Source organism: Phyllobates terribilis, unplaced genomic scaffold (genome assembly GCF_046119375.1).
Source record: "Phyllobates terribilis strain yellow unplaced genomic scaffold, ASM4611937v1 Scaffold_2323__1_contigs__length_141014, whole genome shotgun sequence".
NCBI classification, from domain to species: Eukaryota; Metazoa; Chordata; class Amphibia; order Anura; family Dendrobatidae; genus Phyllobates; species Phyllobates terribilis.
In genome coordinates, this window is record NW_027365081.1 from 28,812 (window position 1) to 56,042 (window position 27,231).

Below are 27,231 nucleotides of genomic sequence, written 5' to 3' on the forward strand. Positions count from 1 at the left end.
GGTTCCAAGTGCTTACTATGCATCTAGATAGGTGCCTTGGGGGGTCTAGTTTCCAAAATGGGGTCACTTGTGGGGGAGCTCCAATGTTTGGGCACACAGGGGCTCTACAAACACAACATGGCGTCCGCTAATTATTCAAGCAAATTTTACAATCAAAAAGTCAAATGGCGCTCCTTCCCTTCCGAGCCCTGCCGTGCGCCCAAACAGTGTTTTTTCCCCACATATTGGGTATCTGCGTGCCCAGGGAAAATTGCACAACAAATTTTGGGGTCCATTTTTTCTTGTTACCTCTGTGAAAATAAAAAAAATTGGGTCTAAAGTAACATTTTTGTGAAAAAAGTTAAATGTTCATTTTTTTCTTCCACATTCAAAAAATTCCTGTGAAGCACCTGAAGGGCTAATAAAGTTCTTGAATGTGGTTTTGAGCACCTTGAGGGGTGCAGTTTTTAGAATGCTGTCACTTTTGGGTATTTTCTGTCATAAAGACCTCTCAAAGTGACTTCAAATGTGATGTGGTCCCTAAAAAAATGGTTTTGTAAATTTTGTTGGAAAAATGAGAAATCGCTGGTCAACTTTTAACCCTTATAGCTTCCTAACAAAAAAATATTTTGGGTCCAAAATTGTGCTGATGTAAAGTAGACATGTGGGAAATGTTATTTATTAACTCTTTTGTGTGACATATCTCTCTGATTTAAGGGCATAAAAATTCAAATTTTGAAAATTGCAAAATTTTCAAAATTTTCGCCAAATTTCCGTTTTTTTCACAAATAAACGCAAGTGATATCGAAGAAATTTTACCACAATCATGAAGTACAATATGTCACGAAAAAACAATCTCAGAATCAGTGGGATCCGTTGAAGCGTTCCAGAGTAATTACCTCATAAAGTGACAGTGGTCAGAATTGTAAAAATTGGCCTGGTCATTAACGTGCAAACCACCCTCGGGGCTTAAGGGGTTAAACCTCAATTTTGCATTTTTACAAAGGTAAAATGAGAAATTGAACAATACAATTTGTTGTGCAATTTATCCTGAGTATGCTGATACCATATGTGTGGAGGAAAACTACTGTTTTGGCGCACAGCAGGGCTTGGAAGGGAAGGAGCGCCATTATATTTTTGGAGCACAAAATTGGCTGGAATAGATAGCGGACGCCATGTCGCATTTGCAGAGCCCATGATGTGCCTAAACAGTGGAAACCACCCACAAGTGGCCACATTTTGGAAACTACACCCCTCATATAAGTGATTAGATGACTTTATTCTATGGGTCGGTGCGAATACAGTGATGGTAGATTTATATACATTTTTTTAGATATTTGGCGGTTATCACACACCAAAAAAGTTTTTGCATCGCTATATTTTGAGAGCTATAATTTTTCTATATTTCTGCTGACAGAATCACGTTAGGCTACGTTCAGTATTTGGTCAATATTTTCCATCAGGGCTTCAAACTGTAAAAATTTTCAGGCCCCCTGGAGACTGCTCAGGCTCCACCCCAGCTCCGCCTCCACCCCTCAAACTCCAAAATTCCTGCAGATCATTGTAAAAGACTCAATACCAGTTATCGCTAAACGGGATCCTGTCACATCCTAGCTACCCTCTACACTGCCCCCATAGCATTGTTAGTGATGCATGTGATACGGATCTACCATTTGCACCAACTTGACGGTCAGGAAGTGAGAAAAGGTGGTTCACTCAGTCACTGACGTAGCCCCACACTCACTCACACCCCTGACAGGCTGAGAGGCTCTTTCATTACACTGCGAGATTCTGCGGGGTCCCTCTGTGGCCATTTCTTTACATTGGTGGCAAGTGGTGTGGGATCAAGATAATAGTGTGTGTGAGTGTGGAACGCATACTCACAGACACAAAGGACTGCCAGTAGTAGCTTTTTCTGCTGGGGTCTTAAGATCAGCTCAGCACTAGACAGTCAGAATTAAAATACTGTAAGGCGTGTGGGTGCATCAGGTTGCAGTTCGGTGTCAGTGACTGTAGCGTGCAAGGGTGGCCAATGGCACCAGGAGCAAAACCAATGAGATGTCCAATGCTCCAGATGGTAGGAAGGAGGTGGAAGACGATGTGGCTCCAGAAGGAGGGGAGTCCCGCCCAGGCACCCCAAGGAGAGAGTCGTTAGTGGTTGGTCCCTCAGAGGGCCACCCACCACCCGGATGGGCGCACAGAGTAACACCGAGTGGTGCTGCCCCCTAGTGCCCTCTAAAGGGGGAGGTGTGAAGATATTCAAGGTAATCCCATGTCAATTACTGTGCACTGCTGGCAAGTGGGTTTTACAGAGCTCTACATATGCAATTCTGACACCACTGCAGCCAAAGCAGAGGGGAGGGGCTGAGAAGCAGGGAGTGAGATCCCTCACAGCAGCTGTGAGTGGCACAGGACGGCCCAGCCCCCGACCATGTGCTTCCTTAGTGTGAGAAACATAATTCAACAGCGAATTATGGTAAAACGATATATCCCAGTGACAAACCAACCAGATTTTCAGAAACCTAAAAGAATGGAGAATCTCACAATTCCTTTCTTCACAGCCCAACAAGCAAGGATAAGGAGATATGCAGAACAGCCTTTCAGAAGCCTCTAGGGCCACTGTGTTTGGTCTCCACGCATAGCAGGGGCTGGGTCCGTTGACACCAGAACCGGTTCCCTGGGACCATCCAGTAAGGAGGTATAGCTCATTTTAGTTTTTGGAGTCTCTTAGCTAAAAGGGAACAGGGGTGGAGACTTGGTCTCAACCAGGGGGCAGTAGGGGGAATGACCCAGAGAGTTTGAAGGTCTATGTAGCTAGAGTCTATTGTCTTTGGGTCCATCAACAAAGTGAGGGCGCACAGCTTCCCCATGTGGCAGCCCATCCCCCCTGAAAGCCAGGCCTTTCCATATAAATTGGTAATTGACTCTTTAAGTTCTGCTTATACTTACTGTACAATGCTTTTTATCTGTAACTCTGACCACTGTGTATGTATAACCCTTATGTATATAGTATATTGTTTAGTGTGCCCTTACGGTGATTAAACATATAATTCAACCTTGGGCTGTTCTTTTATCTCGATCCATGAACCTTACACCTGTTGTTCAGTCCAAAGGACACGCTACCGGGCTGGTAAGTCTGTTATTTCAAATAGGAACTGGTGGCAGCTCTACCAGGCCGACAAGGCTCTGCTTCACTGGAAATCACGTTGGTGCAATGGGTAGATCACGTGCTCCGTCTGGTGTAGTGTGACGTCAGGCGGGTGACGGGGTGTGGATCCATCACAAGAAGCGGCAACAGCGAGATTCTGCAGGGTCCCTATGCTGCCGTTTCTTCACAAGGGGCAATCACTTTTTCACATAGGGCCCTGTAGTTTTGGATTTATTTTACCCTTAATAATAAAGACCTTCATTTAAAAACTCCATTTTGTGGTTACTTGTGTTATCTTTGTCATATATTTAAATTGTGTTTTGCAAAAGATTAAGAAATCAGGAAGGGGGCATACACTTTTTCACACCACTGTATATATTATACTCGGTCTAGAAATTGAAAGTTGTTACTCTAATTATAATTAATATGTTAATAATGTTAATATTAATAATGAGCAGAGTTAATTTCAGCCCATTGTTTCGCCCTCTACAACAGTCACAGTTTCTCATGTGGCCACAAAGTTAATTGCCCACCCCCGACACATGAGGAAAATACATATATGCTTATACAATGTTTCCAATAGTATGACAGAGTATATCTTTAAGGTATGTTCACAGTTGGTGGGGTTTTTTTTCAGCCTCTTTTTTTCTTGCAATTTACAGTACCAGCTTAGAGAATGAGATTTCTAAACTTTCAGTCACACATTGCATTTTTCCTGCGCTTTTTAAATCTACAGCTTGTAAATTCTTTCAGGGGTTTTGCAGCATTTTTCACCCATTCAAATGAATGAAAACAAAACAATTAAAAACACTGCAAAAACGCGAGTATTGTACGCAGTGTTTTTCCTGCTACCACTTTTAGAGTAGAAAAAAATGCTGCAAAAATGCAAAAGTGTGAAGATACCCTTATCCTGGTTGTGTTCTAGCTGGAAATAAAAATAGAATGGCCATAATAACATGGAGATGTAATTCATACTATGGTGTTTCCACTTTCACTATTGCTAGGCAGCATCTATTTGTGCAGAGCCGACCGTTAACATTCTATCACAAGATTCCATGATGACATCACTGATGATGGTCGGCCATTATGACATCACTGCTCACAGCCACTACTTATAGAATGTACACAGGGTCACAGGTGCCTTTGTTGGCTTCATAGTGATTGAGCACACTTGCAGTTTCTCGCTATTCTATAGTGACTGATCGCACTTGCAGTTTTTCGCTATGGCTGAATTACTTCTGGATAATCTTCAGGTAGAAGCACTAATGGGGATTCTTATCAACAATCGCCCTGACACTGCGCTTCTACCTCCTGATGGCGTCCTCAGCTTCACTCACCGGCTGGTGATGGAGCTAGTAAATGACTGCCTGACCAAATACTACCAAGGTCATCTAACGTCAGAGTATCTGACGGATTTACCTCAAAACATCAGAACATTACTACAGCAGGTAAGTGGCGGATGCTCCGCACAAATCTTCTCCATAATAATAGATAATAACAGCGGGATAGAAGTTTTTCTTTCCTCCAATATAAAACACTAGCTATTGAACCTGTTCTATGCCCGGGTAGCAAGCATTTTTATTGGTACATTTCCGGCGCCATTTATTTTAAGACACTGTGTTTGCGAATTCACATATACAGTGTCTTCAATACAGTGTCTTCAATAAAATGGCGTTGGATAGCACGGTATGCGGTGTACACTGACTCCAGCGCCATTTTATTGAAGTAATGTGCTACAACGTCAACATAATAGTGTACATGCGCCCGCCATAGGGGACATGGCGATGTGTGGTACATGCGCACTGCTATGTTGACGTTGTAGTACATTACTTTAATAAAATGGAGCCGGAGTCAGCGCATGTGCATAACACGCTATCTGGTGCCTTTTTATTGAAGACACTATATATGCAAATTCACAGAAACAGGGTCTTCAAAAAATGGCTCCAGTAGCGTGGTATATGCATACCCCCTCCATTGCCTCCCTGTGTCAAGCAGGAGACCCCCATAGCCTCCACACATCCAGCAGGAGATCGCCATAGCCTCCACACATCGAGCAGGAGATTGCCATAGCCTCCGCACGCCCAGTATAAGACCCCCATAGCCTCCACACATCGAGCAGGAGATTGCCATAGCCTCCGCACGTCCAGTATAAGACCCCAATAGCCTCCCCGTGTCCCGCAGGAAATCCACATAGCCTCTCTGGGAACTCCTTCACGATGTTGGAAGACCATTTCCGGTGACTACCTCTTGAAGCTCATCAAGAGAATGCCAAGAGTGTGCAAAGCAGTCATCAAAGCAAAAGGTGGCTACTTTGAAGAACCTAGAATATAAGACATATTTTCAGTTGTTTCACACTTTTTTGTTAAGTATATAATTCCACATGTGGTAATTCATAGTTTTGATGCCTTCAGTGTGAATGTACAATTTTCATAGCCAGGAAAATACAGAAAAATCTTTAAATGAGAAGGTGTGTCCAAACTTTTGGTCTGTACTGTATATATTTAGCCAAAAGTGTGGATATAGAAACACTTTGACGTCCGGAGAGGCCGGAGGAAGAGTTTGGTGCAGGAATCAGTATTTTACTTCCTGCACTTAAAATGGTGGTGAAGTGTGGGGGGCGTATATTAACTATTTAAGTAAAAGTCACTGATCTCAGGAGAGGACGGAGGAAGATTGCAGCATAATGTGATATCTGGCGCCATTTTATTGAAGACAAATGTGCAATGTATTCAATACAGTCTGCAGATTTGTCTTTAATAAAGTGGCGCTGAATATGGCGCTCTGCGCAGGCATTGATTCTGGCGCCACGCTGCTCCCCGGCCTCTCCAGAGATGACAGCATGTGGTGCTGGCGCCAGACGGTATGTGCTTATGGCGCAGGACATGGCGGTCTGTGCTCAGCGCCTACGCATACCGCCATCTCCAGCAGCACAGTCCTCCTCCCTGTCTGGGATGTGGAGGGGTCTTTCTGTCTCCGGCCGCACTGCGCAGGGGTCTATAGAGGCTTCGGACAGAAGGACACATCCCGGGTTATATTATAGAAGATGAGTCCTCAGATATGGAGTCATTGTATCTGCAGACAGAGGAGCAGATGGCACATACAATGGCCGCCTCTATTCTGACCGCTCTCATCTCAGGATTTTCATTTTTGTTTCTTTTCTTCTTTATAGGCTGAAAAAAGATTTCAACATGGCGATTTGTCTTTTATTAAAGGACTCGCTGAAAAAGTCCTGTGTGTCCTGGAAGGTCGTGCCCGCTCCCCGGAACGCCTGGTAAGGAGCCGCCATCTTCTCTATCACACGTCCTTGTTTCCTGACCTTCTCCAGATCAGCAGTCAGAGATCAGATCTGGTGGGAGATGTTCCCGGCCTCCTGGCAGATGGATGGCCGCCAGTCCCTGCTGCTCCCTCGCCTGTGAGGACAGTCTGTATTCTGCTGATGGAGTCACAGCTCAGTGCTGGGAAGTCTGGATTACCGCTTCTGTCTATCACTATTATCACAGTCTTCCTGCTTGTAAATGCTGCCGCTGAGATAATAGGCCATATTACAGAAATGTCATGCACACAAGTCTCTTCTACAGCAATCTGCTCTTGTGGAGAGGAACTGCAGTGTAAAGCAAGTCCACCCAATACTGTAGTGCATGGAGTGCAAGCTGTACTCATGATATAAAGAATGCAGGTAGCACAGCTCTGGGGTATCACAGTGCAGAAAAGTCAGAGTTTACACTGAACGTTTGATTTTTCAATCTTAATTTATCTTAATCCAACTAAGTGAGAGAAGTTTCTGAGAAAAGTTATCACAAGTTACACTTTATTCCTGCAGCTTTTATATCTGAATATCATTTCTTATCTTTTTATAGAGTGTGATGGAATCATTGATCCCGGCGAGAAAGCCGCGTATGAGCGACTTCGAAACATCCAAACTGATCGGCAGCGGAGCTTCTGGGTGAGATTTCTGTTGGCATAATCCACATTTCTCAGGGTTCCCTATGACAAAGCTTCAGCCTCTGTGCTCTGCCCTGCAGTGTTATCATAGGGACATGACCTGAGCGCACATCACTGTTCACATCTATTTCTCACTATTCAGGTCCGTTATACACAGTTGAGCAAACTGATCTGTAACAGATCAGATTGTAAGGGCCTGTGCACACATTGCAGATTTGTCGCATTTTTATTGTGTTTTTTTCTGCTCAGATTTTTTCACAAAACCTGCGGCATTTCCTGATGCCAGCAAAGTGAGTGACATTCCTGAAGTCTCATGTGCACGAGGCCTATTTATCCTTGTAGATTAGCAGCAGATTTATAGCAATTCTGTCAGCATTTTCTCTGCAGATTTCACACATAATAATGAGGGGGAGAAAATCTGCTCAAAAACGCAGGTAAAAAAGTGTCAAAACGCAGCGATTTAAAGCAGCATTTTTCCTGTCAAGAGATGCAAATATGGTGCAGAAATTCCTGCTGTAAATACTTAATATGGGCGCAAACCCTTAAGGAAAGGGATAAAATAATCTAATCTCTTCCATTCCCCTGTCCTAGCCCCTCATCTGTTCTTGTGCTGCCTCCTCCTCCACAGCTTCCCTGTCCTCCTCCTCGCTGCACTTAGTTTTTTTCGGGGCTCCATTATGGAGCTGATAAGAGTAATTGGCTGCACACGGTCACGTGAGGATTGACACGATACTGACGTCAATGACTTCTGCACCCACATCCTCTACCATGACCATGTGAGTCCAATCACTGGCCTCAGCACCAGAAGGGGGCGCCAGAACAACAAAGACTGGCACAGAGGACGGAGGACTGCAGTGATGGACAGGTGAGAGCCTAGGACAAGGGGGTAGAATGTGTTCCATTATTATTTAACTACTTTCTTCCCCTCCATTTATGATGCCTTGGGGTACGGGAGAAGCATAATCAACTTATTCCTACGACAATTGGAGGAATTTCAATTTAGACTAATTTTACTTGGATAGAATTGTATCTGTTGGTGAAATATAGCGAATCTGCCCAAGAAGAATCTGAATAGATTCATTATAACCCATGGATTCTCCTTCCCTCCAGGTCCATCTACTTAGCGAACCATAAAGACTCACACCAGGTCTTTGCGATGAAGAAAATGGACAAGTGGAAACTGAATACTCCTAAAAAGGTGGAATGGGCCTTTCAGGAGAGGGACATCTTAACATTCGCTGATTGTCCCTTTGTGGTCTCCATGCTCTGCTCCTTCCCTACTAGATCTCACCTGTGTATGGTCATGGAGTATGTAGGAGGTAGGACACGTACATTGTATTATACTCAACCCATGTCTGCTGACATCTTATCACCGCTCATAGTATTAAGATTTATCCAAGTGGTTGGTTACATTCCCACAGAGCATTTACTATAGCTTATATTTTACCAAGATGCCTGATAATTTATTAATCTGTCTGCAGGGCTGCTATGGGACCCATGAGTCTAAGGGGGCCCAGCGCCACTTGGTACTGGGCCCCATCCCTCCGCCTGTCATCACAATTTCAGCGGTATCCGTATCCTCAGAGTGTGGATACGGTTGAATAGAATGGTGGATGAGGCAGCCGAAAGCTCCTGATCCACCCTTCAGCCTGTGCTGGTGATTCTGTGCACTGCAGCCACAAAGTCATCACAGCCTCAAACCAGTAGTGTGGAGTCTCAGTACTCCCACTGCACAGACCAGAGCAGCATGCTGGGGGAACAGGGCCAGTTGAGTAGTGTTTTTTTTAATGTCAGTATTTTTAGGGGCCATAATACTGTATGGGAGGCTGGAGGGAGCCAATCATACTGATTTGGGGAGCTGGTGTGGGCCATGATACTGATTTAGGGGCTGGTGTGGGCCATGATACTGATGGAAGGCTGGTGAGGGCATAATACTGAGTGGTGGGGCTGGTGGGGGCCATAATAGTGGTGGGTGGAGCTGGTGGGGTCCATGACACTGATTGGAGAGCTGGTGAGGGCCATAATACTGAGTGGTGGGGTTCATGGGCGTACCCAGGATCAAAACTAGGGGGGGGCAAGCCATGGTCACAGATACCGAAGAGAAATATATATATATAGTACAATGCTGAAGATTTCACTTCTTACATTACATGAGCGATATCTATTGTAAATTCCACAATAGCTCAGAAACCGGTAAATCGCTCCACATAGTATACTGGCCCCCATAAAATGCTCCATACAGGATACTGGCCCCCATAAAATGCTCCATACGGAATACTGACCCCCATATAACGCTCCATACAGGATACTGGCCCCCATATAACGCTCCATACAGAATACTGGCGCCCATATAACGCTCTATACAGAATACTGGCTCCCATATAATGCTCCATACAGGATGCTGGCCCCCATATAACGCTCCATACAGAATACTGGCCCCCATATAACGCTCCAGGCAGGATACTGGCCCCATATAACCCTCCATGCAGGATACTGGCCCCCATATAAGGCTCCATACGGAATACTGGCCCCCATATAACACTCCATACAGGATACTGTCCCCCATATAATGCTCCATGCAGGACACTTGCCCCCATATAACGCTCCATGCAGGATACAGGCCCCCATATAACGCTCCATGCAGGATACTGGCCCCCATATAACGCTCCATACAGAATACTGGCCCCCATATAACGCTCCATACAGAATACTGGACCCCATATAACGCTCCATACAGAATACTGGCCCCCATATAACGCTCCATGCAGGCTGTTCCCCACACATAATGCCTCATGCAGGCTGTTCCCCCCCAAATAATGCCCCACGCAGGCTGTTCCCCCACATAATGCCCCATGCAGGCTGTTCCCCCCACATAATGCCCCATGCAGGCTGTTCCCCCCCATATAATGCCCCATGTAGGATGTCACCCCACCTTATAATGCCCCATGCAGGATGACACCCCCCTTCCTTATAATGCCCCATGCAGTATGTCACACCCCCCTCCCTTATAATGACCCACGCAGGATGTCACACCCCCCCTCCCTTATAATACCCCATGCAGGATGTCACACACCCCCATATAATGCCCCATGCAGGATGTCACACCCGCCTTACAATGCCCCATGCAGGATGTCACCCCCCCTTATAATGCCCCATGCAGGATGTCACACACACTCCCTCCCCTTATAATGCCCCATGCAGGATGTCACAGGCCCCCACCTCACCCCCCTCCCTTATATTGCCACAGGCCTCCATATAATAAAAAAAAAAATCAAATACTCACCTCACATCTCACCTGCTGCCGCTGCTCTGGACTCCAGCGTCGCCGGCCTCATCCCACTCTGCGCTGTGACTGCTCAGGAGAAAGCGCGGTGTAAAGACGTCACCGCGCCCTCTGACCTGAGACGTCACAGTGCAGCAGCCGGGGAGGATTCAAGAGCTGCTGCGGAGGCACGGGGAGGGGTAAGCATTGTGCTGGGTGCCGGGGCCCTGAGCAAGCGGGGGAGAGCGGGCGCTGACGATGAGGGGCCCCCCGCCTGCTCAGGGCCACGGCATTTGCCTGCGTGCGCCGGGTGCTGACGCCGGCCCTGGTGTGCGGCTTGTGTGCCTGCTTTAAAGGGGGGGCAGCTGCCCCCCCCTGGCCCACGGTGGGTACGCCCATGGTGGGGTTGGTAAGGGCCATAATAATTCTGTGTAGTGTGCTGTGGAGGTCCTTATTTTGTGTAGCGGTCCCCATTCTGTGTTAGGGTCCAAATTCTGTGTGAGGGGCTATGAGGGCCATCATACTGAGTGGGGACATTATATTGAGTGGAGGGACTGTGGGCGCCATCATATCGAGTAGGGGGCTGTGGCCTGGCTCCCCTCACTTTAGACTAATATTACGTGCACTAGACATTATATGTGTATACATTCTCTCCTGAACAATATCTCTGCTCACTTCTTATTATACATCATGGTGAATTGCTTTATAAACCCCTCACCTGTCATATTTCCTTTTTTTCTATAGGTGGAGACTGTCGGACCCTTCTAAACACCAGGGGTCCTTTACCTGTCCCCTTGGCCCGCTTGTACTTTGCAGAAGCGGTTCTTGCTGTGGAATACCTGCACAGCTATGGTGTGGTGCACAGAGACCTGAAGCCAAGCAAGTAAGTGCCCTTTTTAGTATAATAAGGGAAGGAAAATTATCCTTTATTATCACATGGCCTGTGAGACTAAAACCATCTTTTCGTTCACAGCCTCCTGATAACATCTTCTGGACACATTAAAGTTACCGATTTTGGGATTTCAAAAGTTGGTGTCATGATACCAAAAACCAACATCTACAAGCAATTAGCAGGGGACATCGCCAGAGAGTTCCTGGACGATGAGGTCAGCATCACTTACAGGAACTTAGCTTGTTCTTTACAAATCTCATCACACTATTGCTTCTTCTCTACATTCTTCATTTCTATAGAACTTTTCCACTGATATTTCATCTTCTGTCATTACGTTTTCATGGCGAGAACATGTTAAAATAATGCTATCATCAATCTCATCTCTTTCTTTTGTTGATTTACAGTCCTGTGGCACCCCAAGTTACCTAGCCCCAGAGGTCATCCTGAAAAATGGCTATGGAAGACCTATTGACTGGTGGTCAATGGGGATCATACTATATGAATTTCTTGTGGGATTTGTACCATTTTATGGGGATTCCCGAACTGAGCTTTATAAAAATGTTGTCTCTGGTAAGTAGAATAATCCAATCATTGCTTTGATTGGTTACATTGGTTTAGTTATTTCCTTTGCTTTATCTTACAGTCCAATAAAGAGTTTTTTTTCTGTAATTTTCTATATAACAGGAGACGTAGTTTGGGATCGTTATCCCGTTCCTCCCTTTCTTGCTCAGAATCTCATCACCAAACTGCTCAGAAAAAATCCTGCACATAGACTTGGGACAGGTAACAATTTACTTAATACAACTAGGACATATCGCTCATGTCCATGAGTATCAGCACTCCTCTATCAGCTCATCCATTTCTAGTTCTCCATTTCTCTATTTCAGTCTATTTCTCTCATGGGTGGCTCAGTTATGTCATTAGTTCAGATTAAGTTAAACTGTTCAGATATGGAGCAGTCTGTGACAATATCTGCAACACTTTTATTTTGTATTTTCCAGCAGGAGCATTTGAGATCAAGGGTCATCCATTCCTAAGTGACTTAGACTTTGACAACCTTGGAAGTCAGAAGACAGAGTACGTTTCTCAGCTTGTGTCAGACATGGACACAAGCTCCTCTAACAGTACAAGCTCCTCTATCAGTTCAAGCTCCTCTTTCAGTAAGTAGAAAAAGACGTCATCTAGACTAAACGTCTGTTTGTCTTGTCTTCCATAATATGAGACAATTGTTTCCCAATAATATTAGTGATAAATGGTGACTGTGTTATATTGACAACCTCTAATAATACTTCATTATCTATGTCTTGTAGATTTCTCTGATATAATCAAACATCTGGTCTCAGAGCATGAGTGTCTTGCTTTCCAAAATTTTATATCATCTTCTGAATGGTTTTCTAAAGTAAGTATGAGATCAATAAATGCAAAATATGTAAAAAAAAAAAAAAGACCTCTAAAAGTATAAAAAAAGTATTTCATATCTTTTTTTTGTCCACATTTAGCTCTCTACCACCGCTACCAGTACGATCAACGATGAGGATCCCAAGTCCCCTCCAGAGTGTACCCCAGCATCCAGTGAAAACATCTCAGAAATGTTAGTAGTTTATAGGGTCATTAGTGGGAGCTCCAGGCTGATACATGTGGACGACCTCAAATATGTTACATAAGTACCATAATATCAAATGCAGCATCCATCAACCCATGGTTAGTGGTCATTGTGCTTTTGGCTACTGAAACCGCAGGTGATAATAGCCCATATGTACAGCCAGTGTTGCTTTTTTACTGCTGCCCACACTGTAGGAGAGATGTAGTACTACTACATGCCATTCTTAGCAATTCATTTTTGCTTCGCTCTATAGTAGGTAGATTTGAGCAGGAAACCTTGCCTACTATGACTCTCATATCCTAATAGGTCTTTTATAATCGGTGTTATTCTAGTGAGGCAACCCCTTCTTTACACGTTTATCTTCTTCAAAACAGGCAGAAGGGATCTTTTCCCGTATGTAATAAAGACGATGCTATTAGCAGCTTGCCATCCTCGTCCCCATTATCAGGTATGTACATGTCTACAGCACGAACAATTAGAATGTTTACTTCAAGGCTCAAATATTTCCACATGGTTTTTCTTCTATTGGTCTCCTATGTTCTGCATGTGTCATGGATCCCAATGATGTTGCCCATAGGCCCATACTGCATCTCTATTTCCCTAATTTTGTACAGTGTTTCCAGATTACCAGATCTATAGGCGACAGGACTAGAATAATTATCCTATACACAGGAAAGATACAAAGTAGATCCTATAAGAATATATTGTTACTGACTTTTTTACATTTTCTGATCAGGATTTCCATCTCACGAGAAAAGAAAATCTTCGCTATATTTACTTATAGAGCAACAAACCTCAAAAAATAAAGAAAAGGTGGAAAAGAGACGAGGTAAGTGTGAGAATCAGCTCCATATTGTGTGATGTCAGTGAGAATAATTCATGTGGAGCAGAGGTCATCTGTCAGTGGTTGGATTGTCACATGTATGATGGCTGACGATGATCCCGCACCTCAGTGTGATGAGATTCCTCTGCCGTCCGGCCACTGTGACCGCACAGTAGTATCATGTAATATGGAGCCACATCACTTACATTATAGATACAAAGCAGTTCCAAAAGGATATATTGTTACTGTGGGTTTTTTTTTTTACTCTCTGATCAGAAATTCCAGCTAATGAGGAAATAAAATCTGCAATAAATCTGAGTATAGAGCAACAAACCTCAGAAATTGAAGAAAAGAGGGGAAGGAGACGAGGTAAGTGTGAGAATCAGCTCCATGTTGTGTGATGTCAGTGAGAATAATTCATGAGGAGCAGATGTCATCTGTCAGTGGTGGGATTGTCACATGTATGATGGCTGACAATGATCCCGCACCTCACTGTGGATAAGATTCCTCTACCGTCCTGTCACAGTGACAACACAGTAGTGTCCTCTAATATGAAGTCCCCTTACTTACAATGATGTTACATCTCTTCTCATAGGTTCCATCTTCCGCCGCTTGATATCATCCTGCCGGCGTGGATTATCCAGGGCTGCTCGCTTACTTCCATGTTGTCACCGTTCCCCCAGAATCATCTAAAAGACGGGAAACCTCGGCATCCAGCGCCCTGAAGTCCAGCAGATCTACCATCACTGCTGGACCTGTATAGAAGGACCTTCACCAGCTTCCTGTGGCCTTCTGACTTGAACATCTTTACCCGGACATGTTTTGCCTCTGTCACCAGGCTCCGCGGTATTCATGCTGCTCGCCTGACTTGGCTTTTACTGATCACCCGGTATCTGACTTCGGCTGTCTTCATGACTATGATTTTGTCCATTGATAATGTTCCTGGTTTTGTTCATCCCTTAACCTTGTATCCTATTATCAATTAAAACATAATAACTAAAAGCTGTTGCTATTGCTCTGATTCCTTTTCATCTTAAACTCACAACTAATTGTAACTGACTAATTGTAACTGATTAATTGTAACTAGTGTTGAGCCACCCCCGTAGTGTTCGAGTTCGGTTCGGTTCGTCGAACACCCGTATGTTCGCCGAACTGTTCGTCGAACACCGTTAAAACTAATGGCAGGCAAACTAAAACACATAGAAACACATAGAAAACACCTTCAAAGGTGTCCAAAAGCTGACAAACTGCTCAGAAGACACAACTAACACATGGAAAAGTGACAAGCACATATAGTCATGCGAAAAGAAAAGAGGTTGAGGAGTAAAAGGAGGGGGAGACACAGATATAGGCATGTCATGCCCTTGTAAAACCAAAAAAGTGCGAAGCCGACACGGCCAGTCCGTTCCTGCCCGTGCGACCTCCGTGTCGCCGGGTTTGTGCAAGAGCCGCGGTGGACCCTGAAGGCCAGCCCCCCTCTCCCAATACTGGTGCCTGTCCGCTGGTGGGTCGAGCGAGCCCCCCTGCGGTGGAAGCAGGTCTAAGCTTTTTAATTTAAATTGTCTCTCTAATTTGAATGAATACACTTTAAATCCTTTTACAAGGATCTATTGGAGGGCAAGTCTCATGCCAGCAGCCGCGGTAATTCCAGCTCCAGTACCGTCCACTAAAGCTGCTGCAGTTAAAAAGCTTTTATAAGGATCGAGCTTGGAGGTCCACCGCAAGGCGTCCTACCGCCTGTCCCAGCCCCTGTGCCTTGGGGTGCCTCCCCGATGCTCTTCACTGAGTGTCCCGGGGGCATGAACCATTTCCTTTGAAAAAATTAAGTGTCCAAACTACAGGTGGTGTAGCTTGCTTTACAGCTGGGATAATCCGCTGACTAGCAGACACTGCTACTAGGCACAAAGTATTTCCTGGGCTAGATGCAGTTAAAAATTTGTAATTAGATACACTTGTTGGATGCTGAGAAAGCATTCCATAGAGTCTCCTGGCACGCCATATATTATTCTCTTAAAAAGCTTGGGGTAGGGGTCTAGGGGACCCTTTTATAGCCCAAATCACGGCCCTGTATCGCAATACGTCACCTAGGCTGAAGATAAATGGAACATTTTCATCACCTTTCATAATCACCAATGGGACAAGGCAGGGATGTCCTCTGTCCCCTCTCTTATACATCCTAGTGACGGAGCACCTGCTCTCATCAATTTGCCATAACCCCAATATTAGGTGGATTGAGGTGGGAGGCACCGAGTACAAGTGCTCTGCATTTGTTGATGATGTCCTAGTATATATCACTCAATCACATATATCCATCCCTGCTGTTATGGCTTAAATAGATCACTTTGTTACATGGTCAAATTTTAAAATCAATGCAGCGAAGTCTGAGGCCCTCGATGTCTCCCTCCCCAAATCCATACAGGATTCCATCCAGTCCAACTTTCCCTTTGCCTGGCCCTCACAGGGTATCAAATACTTAGGAATTCCTATTCATAGAGACCTCTCACGTCTATGTTATCATAATTTTGGGCCCTTTATTGAACAACTCCATACAGACTACGGTTGGCAACTTAGAACTGTAAGATTCACTACGTGAACCACTGGTGTTTTGTGGAAAAGCACATGTACACTGTGTTCCAAATTATTATGCAAAAAGTGTTTAGGAGTGATAAGGTAAGAATTTTTTTATTTGTCAGTTAAACTCATTGATGGTGATGTGAGTCAGGGCTCTTTATATCACTGTAAGCAATTGCAGACACCTGTGCTAATTTGTTTGGTAGGTGTGTCCAATTAAAGGCAAGACTACTTAAGAAGGCTCTCCCACATTATTAAGCAGCCTACATTTTCTGCCAAAATGGGAAAGAAAAAGGATATGTCGGCTGCTGAGAAGCAACAAATTGTGGAGCGTTTAGGTCAAGGCATGACTACAATCAACATTGCCAAGACACTTCATCCTGATCATCGCACAATCAAGAAGGTGGACCCAGGGAACTATAGGCCGGTGAGTCTGACTTCTATACCAGGAAAGATCTTTGAACAAATTATTAAACAACATGTATGTAAGTACCTGGATAAGAATGAAGTGATTAACCCGAGTCAGCATGGGTTTGTAACTAACAAGTCATGTCAGACTAACTTAATTTTCTTCTATGACAGAATCACTGACTGGGTGGATCAGGGAAATGCTGTTGATATAGTATATCTTGACTTCAGCAAAGCATTTGACAAAGTATCTCACACCATCCTTATTGAAAAAATGACCAAGTATGCAATGGACCAGGCAACTGTTAGGTGGATTCATAACTGGCTTAGTGATCGGACTCAAAGGGTGGTTGTAAATGGCTTCACATCCAGCTGGATGAATGTCTCAAGTGGGGTACCACAGGGCTCCGTCCTGGGACCTGTATTGTTCAACATCTTTATCAATGATTTAGATGAAGGAATTGAGGGTAAACTGATTAAATTTGCTGATGACACAAAGCTAGGAGGGATAGCTAATACTAGAGAAGAGAGAGAGAGGATTCAAAAAGACCTAAATAAACTGGAGCAGTGGGCAGCAACCAACAGAATGGTTTTTAACAGGGAAAAATGCAAAGTACTACATCTGGGCAATAAAAATGAAAAAAGCATATACAGAATGGGAGGAATAGAGCTAAGCAACAGTACATGTGAAAAAGACTTAGGTATGCTAATAGATCATAGACTGAACATGAGTCAACAGTGTGATGCAGCAGCAAAAAAGGCAAATACAATTCTGGGATGTATTAACAGAAGCATACAGTCTAGATCACGTGAAGTCATTATCGGTCTTTACTCCTCTTTGGTCAGACCTCATTTGGAATACTGTGTACAGTTTTGGGCACCACATTTTAAAAAAGACATAGACAAACTGGAGCAAGTTCAGAGAAGAGCGACCAGAATGGTGACTGGTCTGCAAACCATGTCCTATGAGGAACGGTTGCAGGATTTGGGAATGTTTAGCTTGCAAAAAAGAAGACTGAGAGGAGACTTAATAGCTGTATACAAATATGTCAAGGGCTGTCACATTGTAGAAGGATCATCTTTATTCTCATTTGCACAAGGAAAGTCTAGAAGCAATGGGATGAAACTAAATGGGAGGAGACACAGATTAGATATTAGAAAAAACTTTTTGACAGTTAGGGTGATTAATGAGTGGAACAGGCTGCCACGAGAGGTGGTGAGTTCCCCTTCAATGGACGTCTTCAAACAGAGGCTGGACAGACATCTGTCTGAGATGATTTAGTGAATCCTGCTTTGAGCAGAGGGTTGGACCAGATGACCCAGGAGGTCCCTTCCATCTCTACCATTCTATGATTCTATGAAGAAGTATGTAGCTGATTCACAGTACACACGTGTGCGTGCTGATAAGGGAACTTACAGGCAATTACGTCAGGTTAAAAGAGCAGCGGCAAAAAAGCCTTGTCATAGCAGCAGACAAGTTTTTGAAGCTTCTGGTGCCTCCAACGTTCCCTGAACAACAAGATGCAGGGTCCTTCAGACCCATTTTAGAAAGTCACCTACAGCTTCCACCGCCCTTGCCGTGTTTCAGCAGTGTTTGCTGCTTCCGGCTCACAGACTGGTGTGTGATGTCCCCACACGTTGGAACTCTACACTGCACATGTTGGGAAGGATTTGTGAGCAGAAGAGGGGAGTTGTTGGGTACCAGCATCAACAAGGCCGTCGGTATTCAATTCAGACTCCACACATAAGACCTCAGGAGTGGACATGTATGTCAGACATATGTACCATCCTCCAAAACTTTGAGGACTCCACCAAGATGGTGAGCGGCAATGACGCCATAATTAGCATCACCATCCCGCTTCTCTGTCTTCTGAAACGCTCTCTGCTTACAATCAAAGAGGATGCATTGCAGGCGGAACACGATGAGATGGAGCAAGGAACCATACAGGGTGATTACACACAGCCCAGCCTCATCTCATTCCAACGTGGATTGGGTAATAATGAGGAAGAGGAGGAGGAGGAGAAAGGACAGGAGCTAGTTTCATGCACTATAGATGGTACTACCTGCACAGTTGTCATACCGTCTGTTCAGCATGGATGGACAGAGGACACAGAGGAGGAGGAGAGCATGGTCAGTCATCCTCTTGGTGAGGACACGGAAGTCTTGTCTGTTAGTAGTCTGGCACACATGGCTGAGTTTATGTTACGCTGCCTTTCCAATGACCCTCGCGTTCTCAAAATTTTGGGTGACAGTCATTACTGGTTGGTGACACTTCTAGACCCACGCTACAAGGAGAACTTTATATCTCTTATTCCTGAGGCAGACAGGTCTACAAAAATGGGGCACTACCAGAAGGCCCTTGTTGCGGGACTATTAAGAAAATTCCCATCTGAAAATGGTGGCGGCAGAGGGCACACTTCGTTGGACAACCAAGGAGTACAGGCGAGAGAGACACAACTTCAATTCAGCAGAGGCAGGGGAACACTGTCAAAGTTCTGGGAGAGTTTTCTCAGCCCCTCCCATCGTACAGGCCCTGAGGCACGGGGTACTCTCATAAGGAGTGCAAAGTTTGGGAAGATAATGAGGAAGTACCTTGCCGAACGTACCAACGTCCTCCGTCATTCCTCTGTGCCTTATAATTATTTGGTATCCAAGCTGGATACTTGGAATGAAATGACTCTCTATGCCTTGGAGGTCCTGGCCTGCCTTGCCGCCAGCGTTTTATCAGAGCGAGTTTTTAGTGCCGCTGGTGGAATTATAACTGATAAGCGCATCCGCCTGTCAACTAAAAATGCTGACAGGCTGACTCTAGGCCTGGAACAAGGGCTTGATTGGGCAAGATTTCTCAACACCACCGAATGATAGCAGCGTAACAAACTCAAATCCAGTGTCTTTTCTTGGGAGGAGTATTCCCTTGCACCGTTTCACACCCAGACATGGGTATACGCTTCCTGATTGTTATGAACTGCTACAAACACTAAGGAAAGAAAGGAAAACTGTCCCTACAATAGGACTAAGCTGATTCCCTACGATGCAGCGGGGGACCTGTTCCTTGTGAACAGACCCGCCTAAGTCCTCGGCTAGTCTGAACGCAGACCTATAGATATAAGGGAGGGGTCCCTACAAGAACTAAGGACTGGGATATAGTTGGACACCTCCTAGCAGAAATTGTAGCAGAGCAAAGACAAACAAACAAACAGAAGTACTAGTGGTCAAAAGACCAAGCAAACTACAGAGTAAGGTACAAGGCACCTGGCTAGCTTAAGAGTAAAAGTAACACTGAAGTCCAGCAAGGCCAGGAGGGCGGAGCTGGATTATATAGGCAAAAAGTCATGTGACCAGCAAAATAGAAAAAACTAACAGGAGGGTTCTAACAGTACCCCCTCCTCTATGAGGATCCTCCGGATCCTCCAGGCCCAGGTCTATCAGGAAACCTCCTGTGAAATGCTCCGACAAGTCTAGGAGCAGAGACACCATCCGCCCTTACCCAGGAGTTATCCTCGGGACCGAAACCTTTCCAAGCGACGAGATACTGCAATCTCCCTCTATGCCATCTAGAATTAAGAATGCGAGAAATTTCATATTCACCGTCTTCCTCCATCGGAGGAACTGTGACAGTGGCGTCCCTATCAGCTTTTTTCAATAAGGAAACATGGAACACCGGATTAATCTTCCAGGAGGTAGGAACCTCCAACCTAACAGCAGATTGGTTAACTACCTGAAGCACCTTAAATGGACCTACAAACTTCGGGCCCAATTTCTTAGAAGGAATCCTCAACCACAGATTCCTAGAGGACAACCAAACCATGTCACCAACAGTAAACAAAACCTCTTGACTTTTCCTGTCAAAGTACCTCTTGGATTTTTTGTTAGCCTCTTGAAGGTTACGACGTACATCAGTCCAAACTCTCTCCAAATCACTGGAAAAATTCTCCTCCTCCGGCACAGCCGATACCAATTTGGAGAATGACCCAAATGACGGATGTCTCCCAGTACAACAAAAAAAAGGAGAACACCCAGCAGAAGAGGATGTATGGTTGTTAAGAGCAAATTCAGCCAGTGGCAGAAACTCAGACCACCCCTCTTGATTGTCAGCCACAAAACAACGCAAAAACTGTTCAACATCCTGTTTCTTTCTTTCTGTCTGTCCATTAGACTCAGGATGATAACCAGATGAAAATGACAAATGGACTCCCAACCTGTCACAAAAGGCACGCCAAAAACGAGCCACGAACTGAGGTCCCCTATCGGAAACAATGTCGGTAGGAACGCCATGGAGCCTGACAATTTTTTTAACAAAAGCCTTAGCGAGTGTCCTGGCGCAGGGCAGTTTGATGAAGGGCACCAAGTGACACATCTTGCTAAAATGGTCCACGACCACCCAGATAACAGTGAAACCCTCAGAGGCAGGATGGTCAGTAATAAAATCCATAGCAAGATGCGTCTAAGGAGCACTAGGAACCTCCAGAGGGCAAAGCAACCCCGCAGCAGGAGCATGTGAAGACTTAGATCTAGCACACACAGTACATTGACGCACCCACTTAATGACTTCCTTCTGCCACCCAGGCCACCAAAAACTGCGACCTACAAGTCTCTTGGTCTCCGAAATTCCTGGATGACCTGCCAACCGAGACTCATGACACTCCACAAACAAATCTCTCCTAAAGTTCCTAGGCACAAACAACCTCCCATGGGGAGTGTTACATGGGGCATCCTCCTGGGCTTTCAGAATCCCATCTTCCAAAACGGAGTCCAATGCAGCAATCACAACACCTTCCTGTAAAATGCTCTCCTCCTCCTCGGTACCAACCATGGGAGAAAAACTGCGAGATAAAGCATCAGCTTTTACATTCTTGGTACCCGGGATGTAAGTAACAGAAAAATTAAACCGCGAAAAAAAAAGTGCCCACCTAGCTTGACGGGCATTCAAGCGCTTGGCAGCATCAAGATAGATCAGATTCTAATGATCAGTAAAAACCTGAATGGGAAATTTAGCAGCTTCCAAGAGATTACGCCAATGTTCAAATGTGAGTTTAATTGCCAGCAATTCCCGATTACCGACATCATAATTAAGTTCAGTCTCAGAAATTTTTTTTGAAAAAAAAAGCACAGGTATGTACTCCATCCTTGTTTTCCTGAGACAAAACAGCGCCGACCCCCACCGAAGAAGCATCAACCTCGACCAAAAAAGGCTTGGTCTCATCAGGCTGCTTAAGCATGGGGGCAGAACTGAACCTCTCCTTGAGATACACAAAAGCTTCAATGGCCTCAGTAGTCCACTGAACCGTATTCGCACCTTTCCTGGTGAGATCGGTCAGCGGCTTGACAATTCTAGAAAAATTCTTAATGAATTTTCTGTAATAATTGGCGAAACCCAAAAATCTCTGTATAGGTTTCAAACCAATAGGCCTAGGCCATTCCTGCACAGCCTGAACCTTCACCGGGTCCATCTCAAAGCCCTCGCTGGAGATAATGTAGCCCGAAAAACTTATTCTCTGCACAGCGAACTCACATTTCTCCAGCTTAGCAAAAAGTGAATTGTAGCTTAACAACTGCAATACCTCACGTACGCTCTGCCAATGAGACTCCAGATCCGGCGCAAAAATCAAAATGTCATCCAAATACACCACCACATTCTTACCGATCAACGGTCTTAGGATGTCACTAATAAGGTTCTGAAAAAACGCTGGTGCGTTGGTAAGACCAAAGGGCATAACCAGATTCTCAAAATGACCCACTGGAGTGTTAAAAGCAGTTTTCCACTCATCACCTTCCTTCATACGTAACAAATTGTATGCCCCCCGGAGATCAATCTTAGAGAACCACTTGGCCCCCACTAACTGGTTGAACAAGTCAGGAATTAATGGCAGTGGGTAGGAATTGCGTACTGTAAGTTTATTAATTTCGCTTAAGTCCAGACATGGATGTAAACCGCCGTCCTTTTTTTTTGCAAAAAAAAATCCAACAGCCACAGGTGACATAGAAGGTCTAATGTGACCGGCGGCCAAGCTTGTCTGTATGTATTCCTCCAAGGCCTTTCTCTCAGGGATAGTAAGATTAAATAAGCGACTCTTGGGAAGAGTAGCTCCAGGAACAAACTCAATGGTGCAATCATAGTCCCTATGAGGAGGCAAAACTTGCGACTCCTCCTCAGACAGAAAAAACCTTCCAAAAATCCTGACTAGGTACAGGTAATTCCCCTCTTTCCACAGCCGCAATGCGACCGTTGCAACATCTATCATAACACTTAGGACTCCAAGACTTAATTTCATTGGTAGACCAGTCCAGTACAGGATTGTGCAATTTTAACCAAGGTAACCCCAAAACCACTGGAGAAGGCAAATTATTTAATACCGCCAAATCCAAATTCTCTTGGTGAATACCATTAATGGTGAGGGGAAATTCAAAAACCTTGTGAGTAATACCTTTCAAGGGAGAGCCATCAACAGCAACCACAGAAATAGGAGATGACAAAAGTTTGGATTCTTATTTAAATTTTTCCAAAAAACCCTCATCAATCACATTGAGTGTAGAACCACAATCCACAAATACCCGAAATTCAATCAACTCCTCCTGGAATGAGGTGCTTCCAGAAAGAAATACTCCTTTTGAGTTTAAACACGCTATGCGGGCGTAACTGACCTCTTTTTTTTTTCTTTGTTCAAACGAAGCACACAGTTCTTAATAAAGTGGTCAGATTTACCGCAATAAAAACACAATCCTTTAGCAAACCTGCGGTCTTTTTCCTGAGAGTGGGGTGACATCGCCCCAATCTCCATCGGTTCTCCACCCTCCGAACAGACCCTCTGAAAACTAGGAGCTGCCATAGCAGTAAATTTCTCTTCATTACTCCTAGCACGCAGTCTCCTGTCCACACGTATGGCTAATTGCATTGCCTCCTGCAAGGTTCCAGGTTTTGGGAAGGCAATCAGCAGATCCTTAACCCTTTCACCTAGACCATCAAGAAACAAACATTTTAATGCTGAGTCATTCCATTCCACTTCAGCCGACCATCTTCTGAAGTATGTACAATAATTTTCCACATCACCTGATCCCTGCTTCAAATGTCTTAATTCAGTTTCAGCAGATGAGACTCGATCAGGATCATCATACAACAACCCCATAGCAGAAGAAAAATCTTCCACAGATCTAAAACACGGATCATTAGGTTGTAGAGAAAAGGCCCATCCCTGTGGTTCTTTGCGCAAAAGTGACATTATAAACCCAATGCGCTGTGATTCATTCACCGAGGATCTGGGTCTTAAACGAAAATATAATAAACAAGCGTTTTTAAAGGAAAAAAAATCTTGCCGTTTACCATAAAAAAAATCTAGAAGCCCTACCTTCGGTTCGACAAAATGCGCTCCAGGACAGCTACTCACGTGTTGCTGGAGCTCGGCCACCTCCAAAGACAGTCCCTGCAGGCGTTGAGCCAACTCCTGAACCGACACCATGCTGAAATCAGGATTTTTTTTCCTTAGAGTGTTTTATTTTTGGGCTGGACTTACTGTTATGAACTTCTACAAACACTAAGGAAAGATAGGAAAACTGTCCCTACAATAGGACTAAGCTGATTCCCTACGATGCAGCGGGGGACCTGTTCCTTGTGAACAGACCCGCCTAAGTCCTCGGCTAGTCTGAACGCAGACCTATAGATATAAGGGAGGGGTCCCTACAAGAACTAAGGACTGGGATATAGTTGGACACCTCCTAGCAGAAATTGTAGCAGAGCAAAGACAAACAAACAAACAGAAGTACTAGTGGTCAAAAGACCAAGCAAAATACAGAGTAAGGTACAAGGCACCTGGCTAGCTTAAGAGTAAAAGTAACACTGAAGTCCAGCAAGGCCAGGAGGGCGGAGCTGGATTATAAAGGCAAAAAGTCATGTGACCAGCAAAATAGAAAAAACTAACAGGAGGGTTCTAACACTGATTTTGGCTATTTGCTCTTGTCCTCCTCCTTCTCCTCATCCTCCACCACCATATGACCAGGGTGACCGTGGTCCATGATGCAACACCCACATAATTTTTTTAAAGGGTGTTTATGATGCCCGTAAAAATTTTTTTTTATACAGTTTGTTCATGTATACCCCCTAGGGGTAAATGTTTGTCAGCCCATACACTTAGTGCATGGGCATTACAAGTATAGGAGGCCCGCTCCTTTCTAATGGGAGCATTTTTTTATGAGGCCCTCCTCAACGTCTCTTCCAAGGGGCATTGGAGTGCGTCCAAATTTTTGGAAACCCTTGCATTCACTGCATAGGCCAACACTATGGGAGACCCACTTCCTAATACTGGGAACATTGTTTTCAGGAGGCCCTCTGACCTCCAAGTCTCTTCAATGGGGCATTGAAGTGCCTCCAAATTTTTGGCAACCCTTGCATTCACTACATAGCCCAACACTATGTGAGACCCACTTCTTAATAATGGGAACAATGTCTTGAGGAGGCCCTCTGACGTCTATGTCTCTTCCAAGGGGCATTGAAGTGCCTCCAAATTTTTGGCAACCCTTGCATTCACTTAATAGGCAAACACAATGGGAGACCTACTTCCTAATAATGGGAACATTGTTTTCAGGCTCCAAGTCTCTTCAAAGGGATATTGAGGTGCATCCAAATTTTCAAATTTTGGGCAGCCCTGGCACTCACTGCAGACGCAATAACAGTATAGGAGACCCACTCTTTAGTAATGGGAACAATAAAACATAGCCAGCTGATGGCTCGCTAAGAATAGTGAGGGCCGACTGCTGGTCCTTTAAGAATAGTAAAGGCCGCCTGATGGCCCTATAAAAATAGGCTTTGTGACTTTCAGAGTCCCTCCTTCATAAATGAAACACGATGTGTCTGATGATATCTCACACAACACATGGCCAGATTAGGTTGTAAAATGTTAAAATGACATTTCCTAGTGAATGCATTAGTCATGGTTGAAAGCAATGCAACAGTGAAAAAACGCATCAAAAATGCTACATGTGAACATAGCCCAAGGTGTGGAGGAGCATTTTTGTTTCTGGTATTTTGCTTTATTTACAAGTCATTACCCTGGAAAGGATGTTCCTTAACATTTTTCCCAGGAAAATCCATTTTGGTTTCGTTTTGGTATGTTTTATTGTGAGTCCGTAAAAGTGGCGTAATACTCTGACAACGTTGTTGACAGAAGTGACCTGCTTCCAGGGGTCTTCCCCATGCTGTCCCCATGTCATTTGAGCACTGTTTCCATCGATTTGGGCAATTTTTAGGCCTTCTGCAGACCGCCGGGGGGAGCCGCCTGAAAAATGCTGGAGTTTCCCATAGACTTACATTGGGTTCGTTGCTCGGGTCGAGCACCCGAGTATTCCAATGTGCTCGACCCGAGCATCAAGCACCAGAGCATTTTAGTGCTCGCTCATCACTAATAGTTTGTCATATACTCCTAACAATTAAATATCTGATAGCAATTAAATGGAAAGATCCTAAACCTCCCAATATAACAGAAATGATACATAGAATTTTGATACACAACACGTTTGAATATAATTTGCAATAAGGGATAAACAAACTAAGAGATATTTGTTAAGAAGGAACTTATGGATTAATAAGTTTACTCCAAAACTAAGAATAAACAAGTCCATTGATTAAACTGATTTAATGTTAATTGTATAATCAGATTGTTTCAAAAATGTTTCTTATGCTGATTGATCCAACTTATGTATACTGCTTCCTGTATTGTTTCCCCATATACTCCTTCCCCCCTATCTTCGCATTTTTTTCCTCCTATATTCCTTATTATAATATAAATCAATAAAAATATTTGAAAACATTAACAGAAATAAACACTTGAAATAGATCACTCTGTTTGTAATGACTCTATATAATATATGAGTTTCACTTTTTGTATGGAAAAACTGAAATAAATTAACTTTTTGATGATATTCTAATTTTGTGAGATGCACCTGTACAAGGAAAAAATGGCAGCACACCATGACCAGACCACATATCACCACCACATAGTAACCGAATACTATAATACTAATATTACCATGAGTGCCATTATACACAGGCGCTCTACATATAGTGTATAGGTAATACAGTGATCACCAGTGACATTATACACAGGAGCTCTGTGTTAGGAGGGCTGTTGCAGACAACTTTAATATAATGGAACGCAACCGACCCCGGGGTCCGCGATGCAGCCTGGTGGACTGCTGCCGAACACTTTCCGGGTGGAAAGGGAAGCAACCAACTTAAATGTAAAACCCTTCCGTGTTTCTGCACACTGGAACAGGTATAGCAATTTGCACTATCTCCGTTAGCTGCACGAGAGATAGTCAGAGAAAAACTATCTGTAGTCCTGTTACAGCACAGGGACTACAGTGGCGGCGCTAGGATGCGTGTGTGACTACGCCAACGGGTACACGTGCCCCCAGCCGGCGTGCTACCGGACTGAAGGGTTCAACTCCACGTGGCTGACAGGCGTTAGCCGTGCACAGGACGTCTGCAGGCTGCTCGGGGTGATAGGTGACCCCTTTGGCTGAGCCAGGCTGCTAGACGAAGCTACCTGCCTCTATGGAGCTAACCTGCCTCTGTGGAGCTAACCTGCCTAAGTGACCTGTGCTAATTAGCCG

The 27,231-nt window shown here is 44.5% G+C and overlaps 1 protein-coding gene across 1 annotated transcript; it reads left to right on the plus strand.

The window, feature by feature from the left end:
• Positions 1-6,989: 6,989 nt before the first annotated feature.
• On the plus strand, positions 6,990-14,651 carry LOC141246048 (microtubule-associated serine/threonine-protein kinase 1-like). The gene is made up of 13 exons (XM_073669109.1): positions 6,990-7,070; positions 8,180-8,388; positions 11,076-11,214; positions 11,305-11,437; positions 11,628-11,793; positions 11,908-12,006; positions 12,225-12,383; positions 12,534-12,622; positions 12,723-12,814; positions 13,201-13,274; positions 13,563-13,655; positions 13,926-14,018; positions 14,245-14,651. Exons 1-13 carry the CDS (start codon positions 6,991-6,993, stop codon positions 14,340-14,342), a joined length of 1,524 nt encoding a protein of 507 aa, XP_073525210.1. The 5' UTR covers position 6,990; the 3' UTR covers positions 14,343-14,651.
• Positions 14,652-27,231: the final 12,580 nt, after the last annotated feature.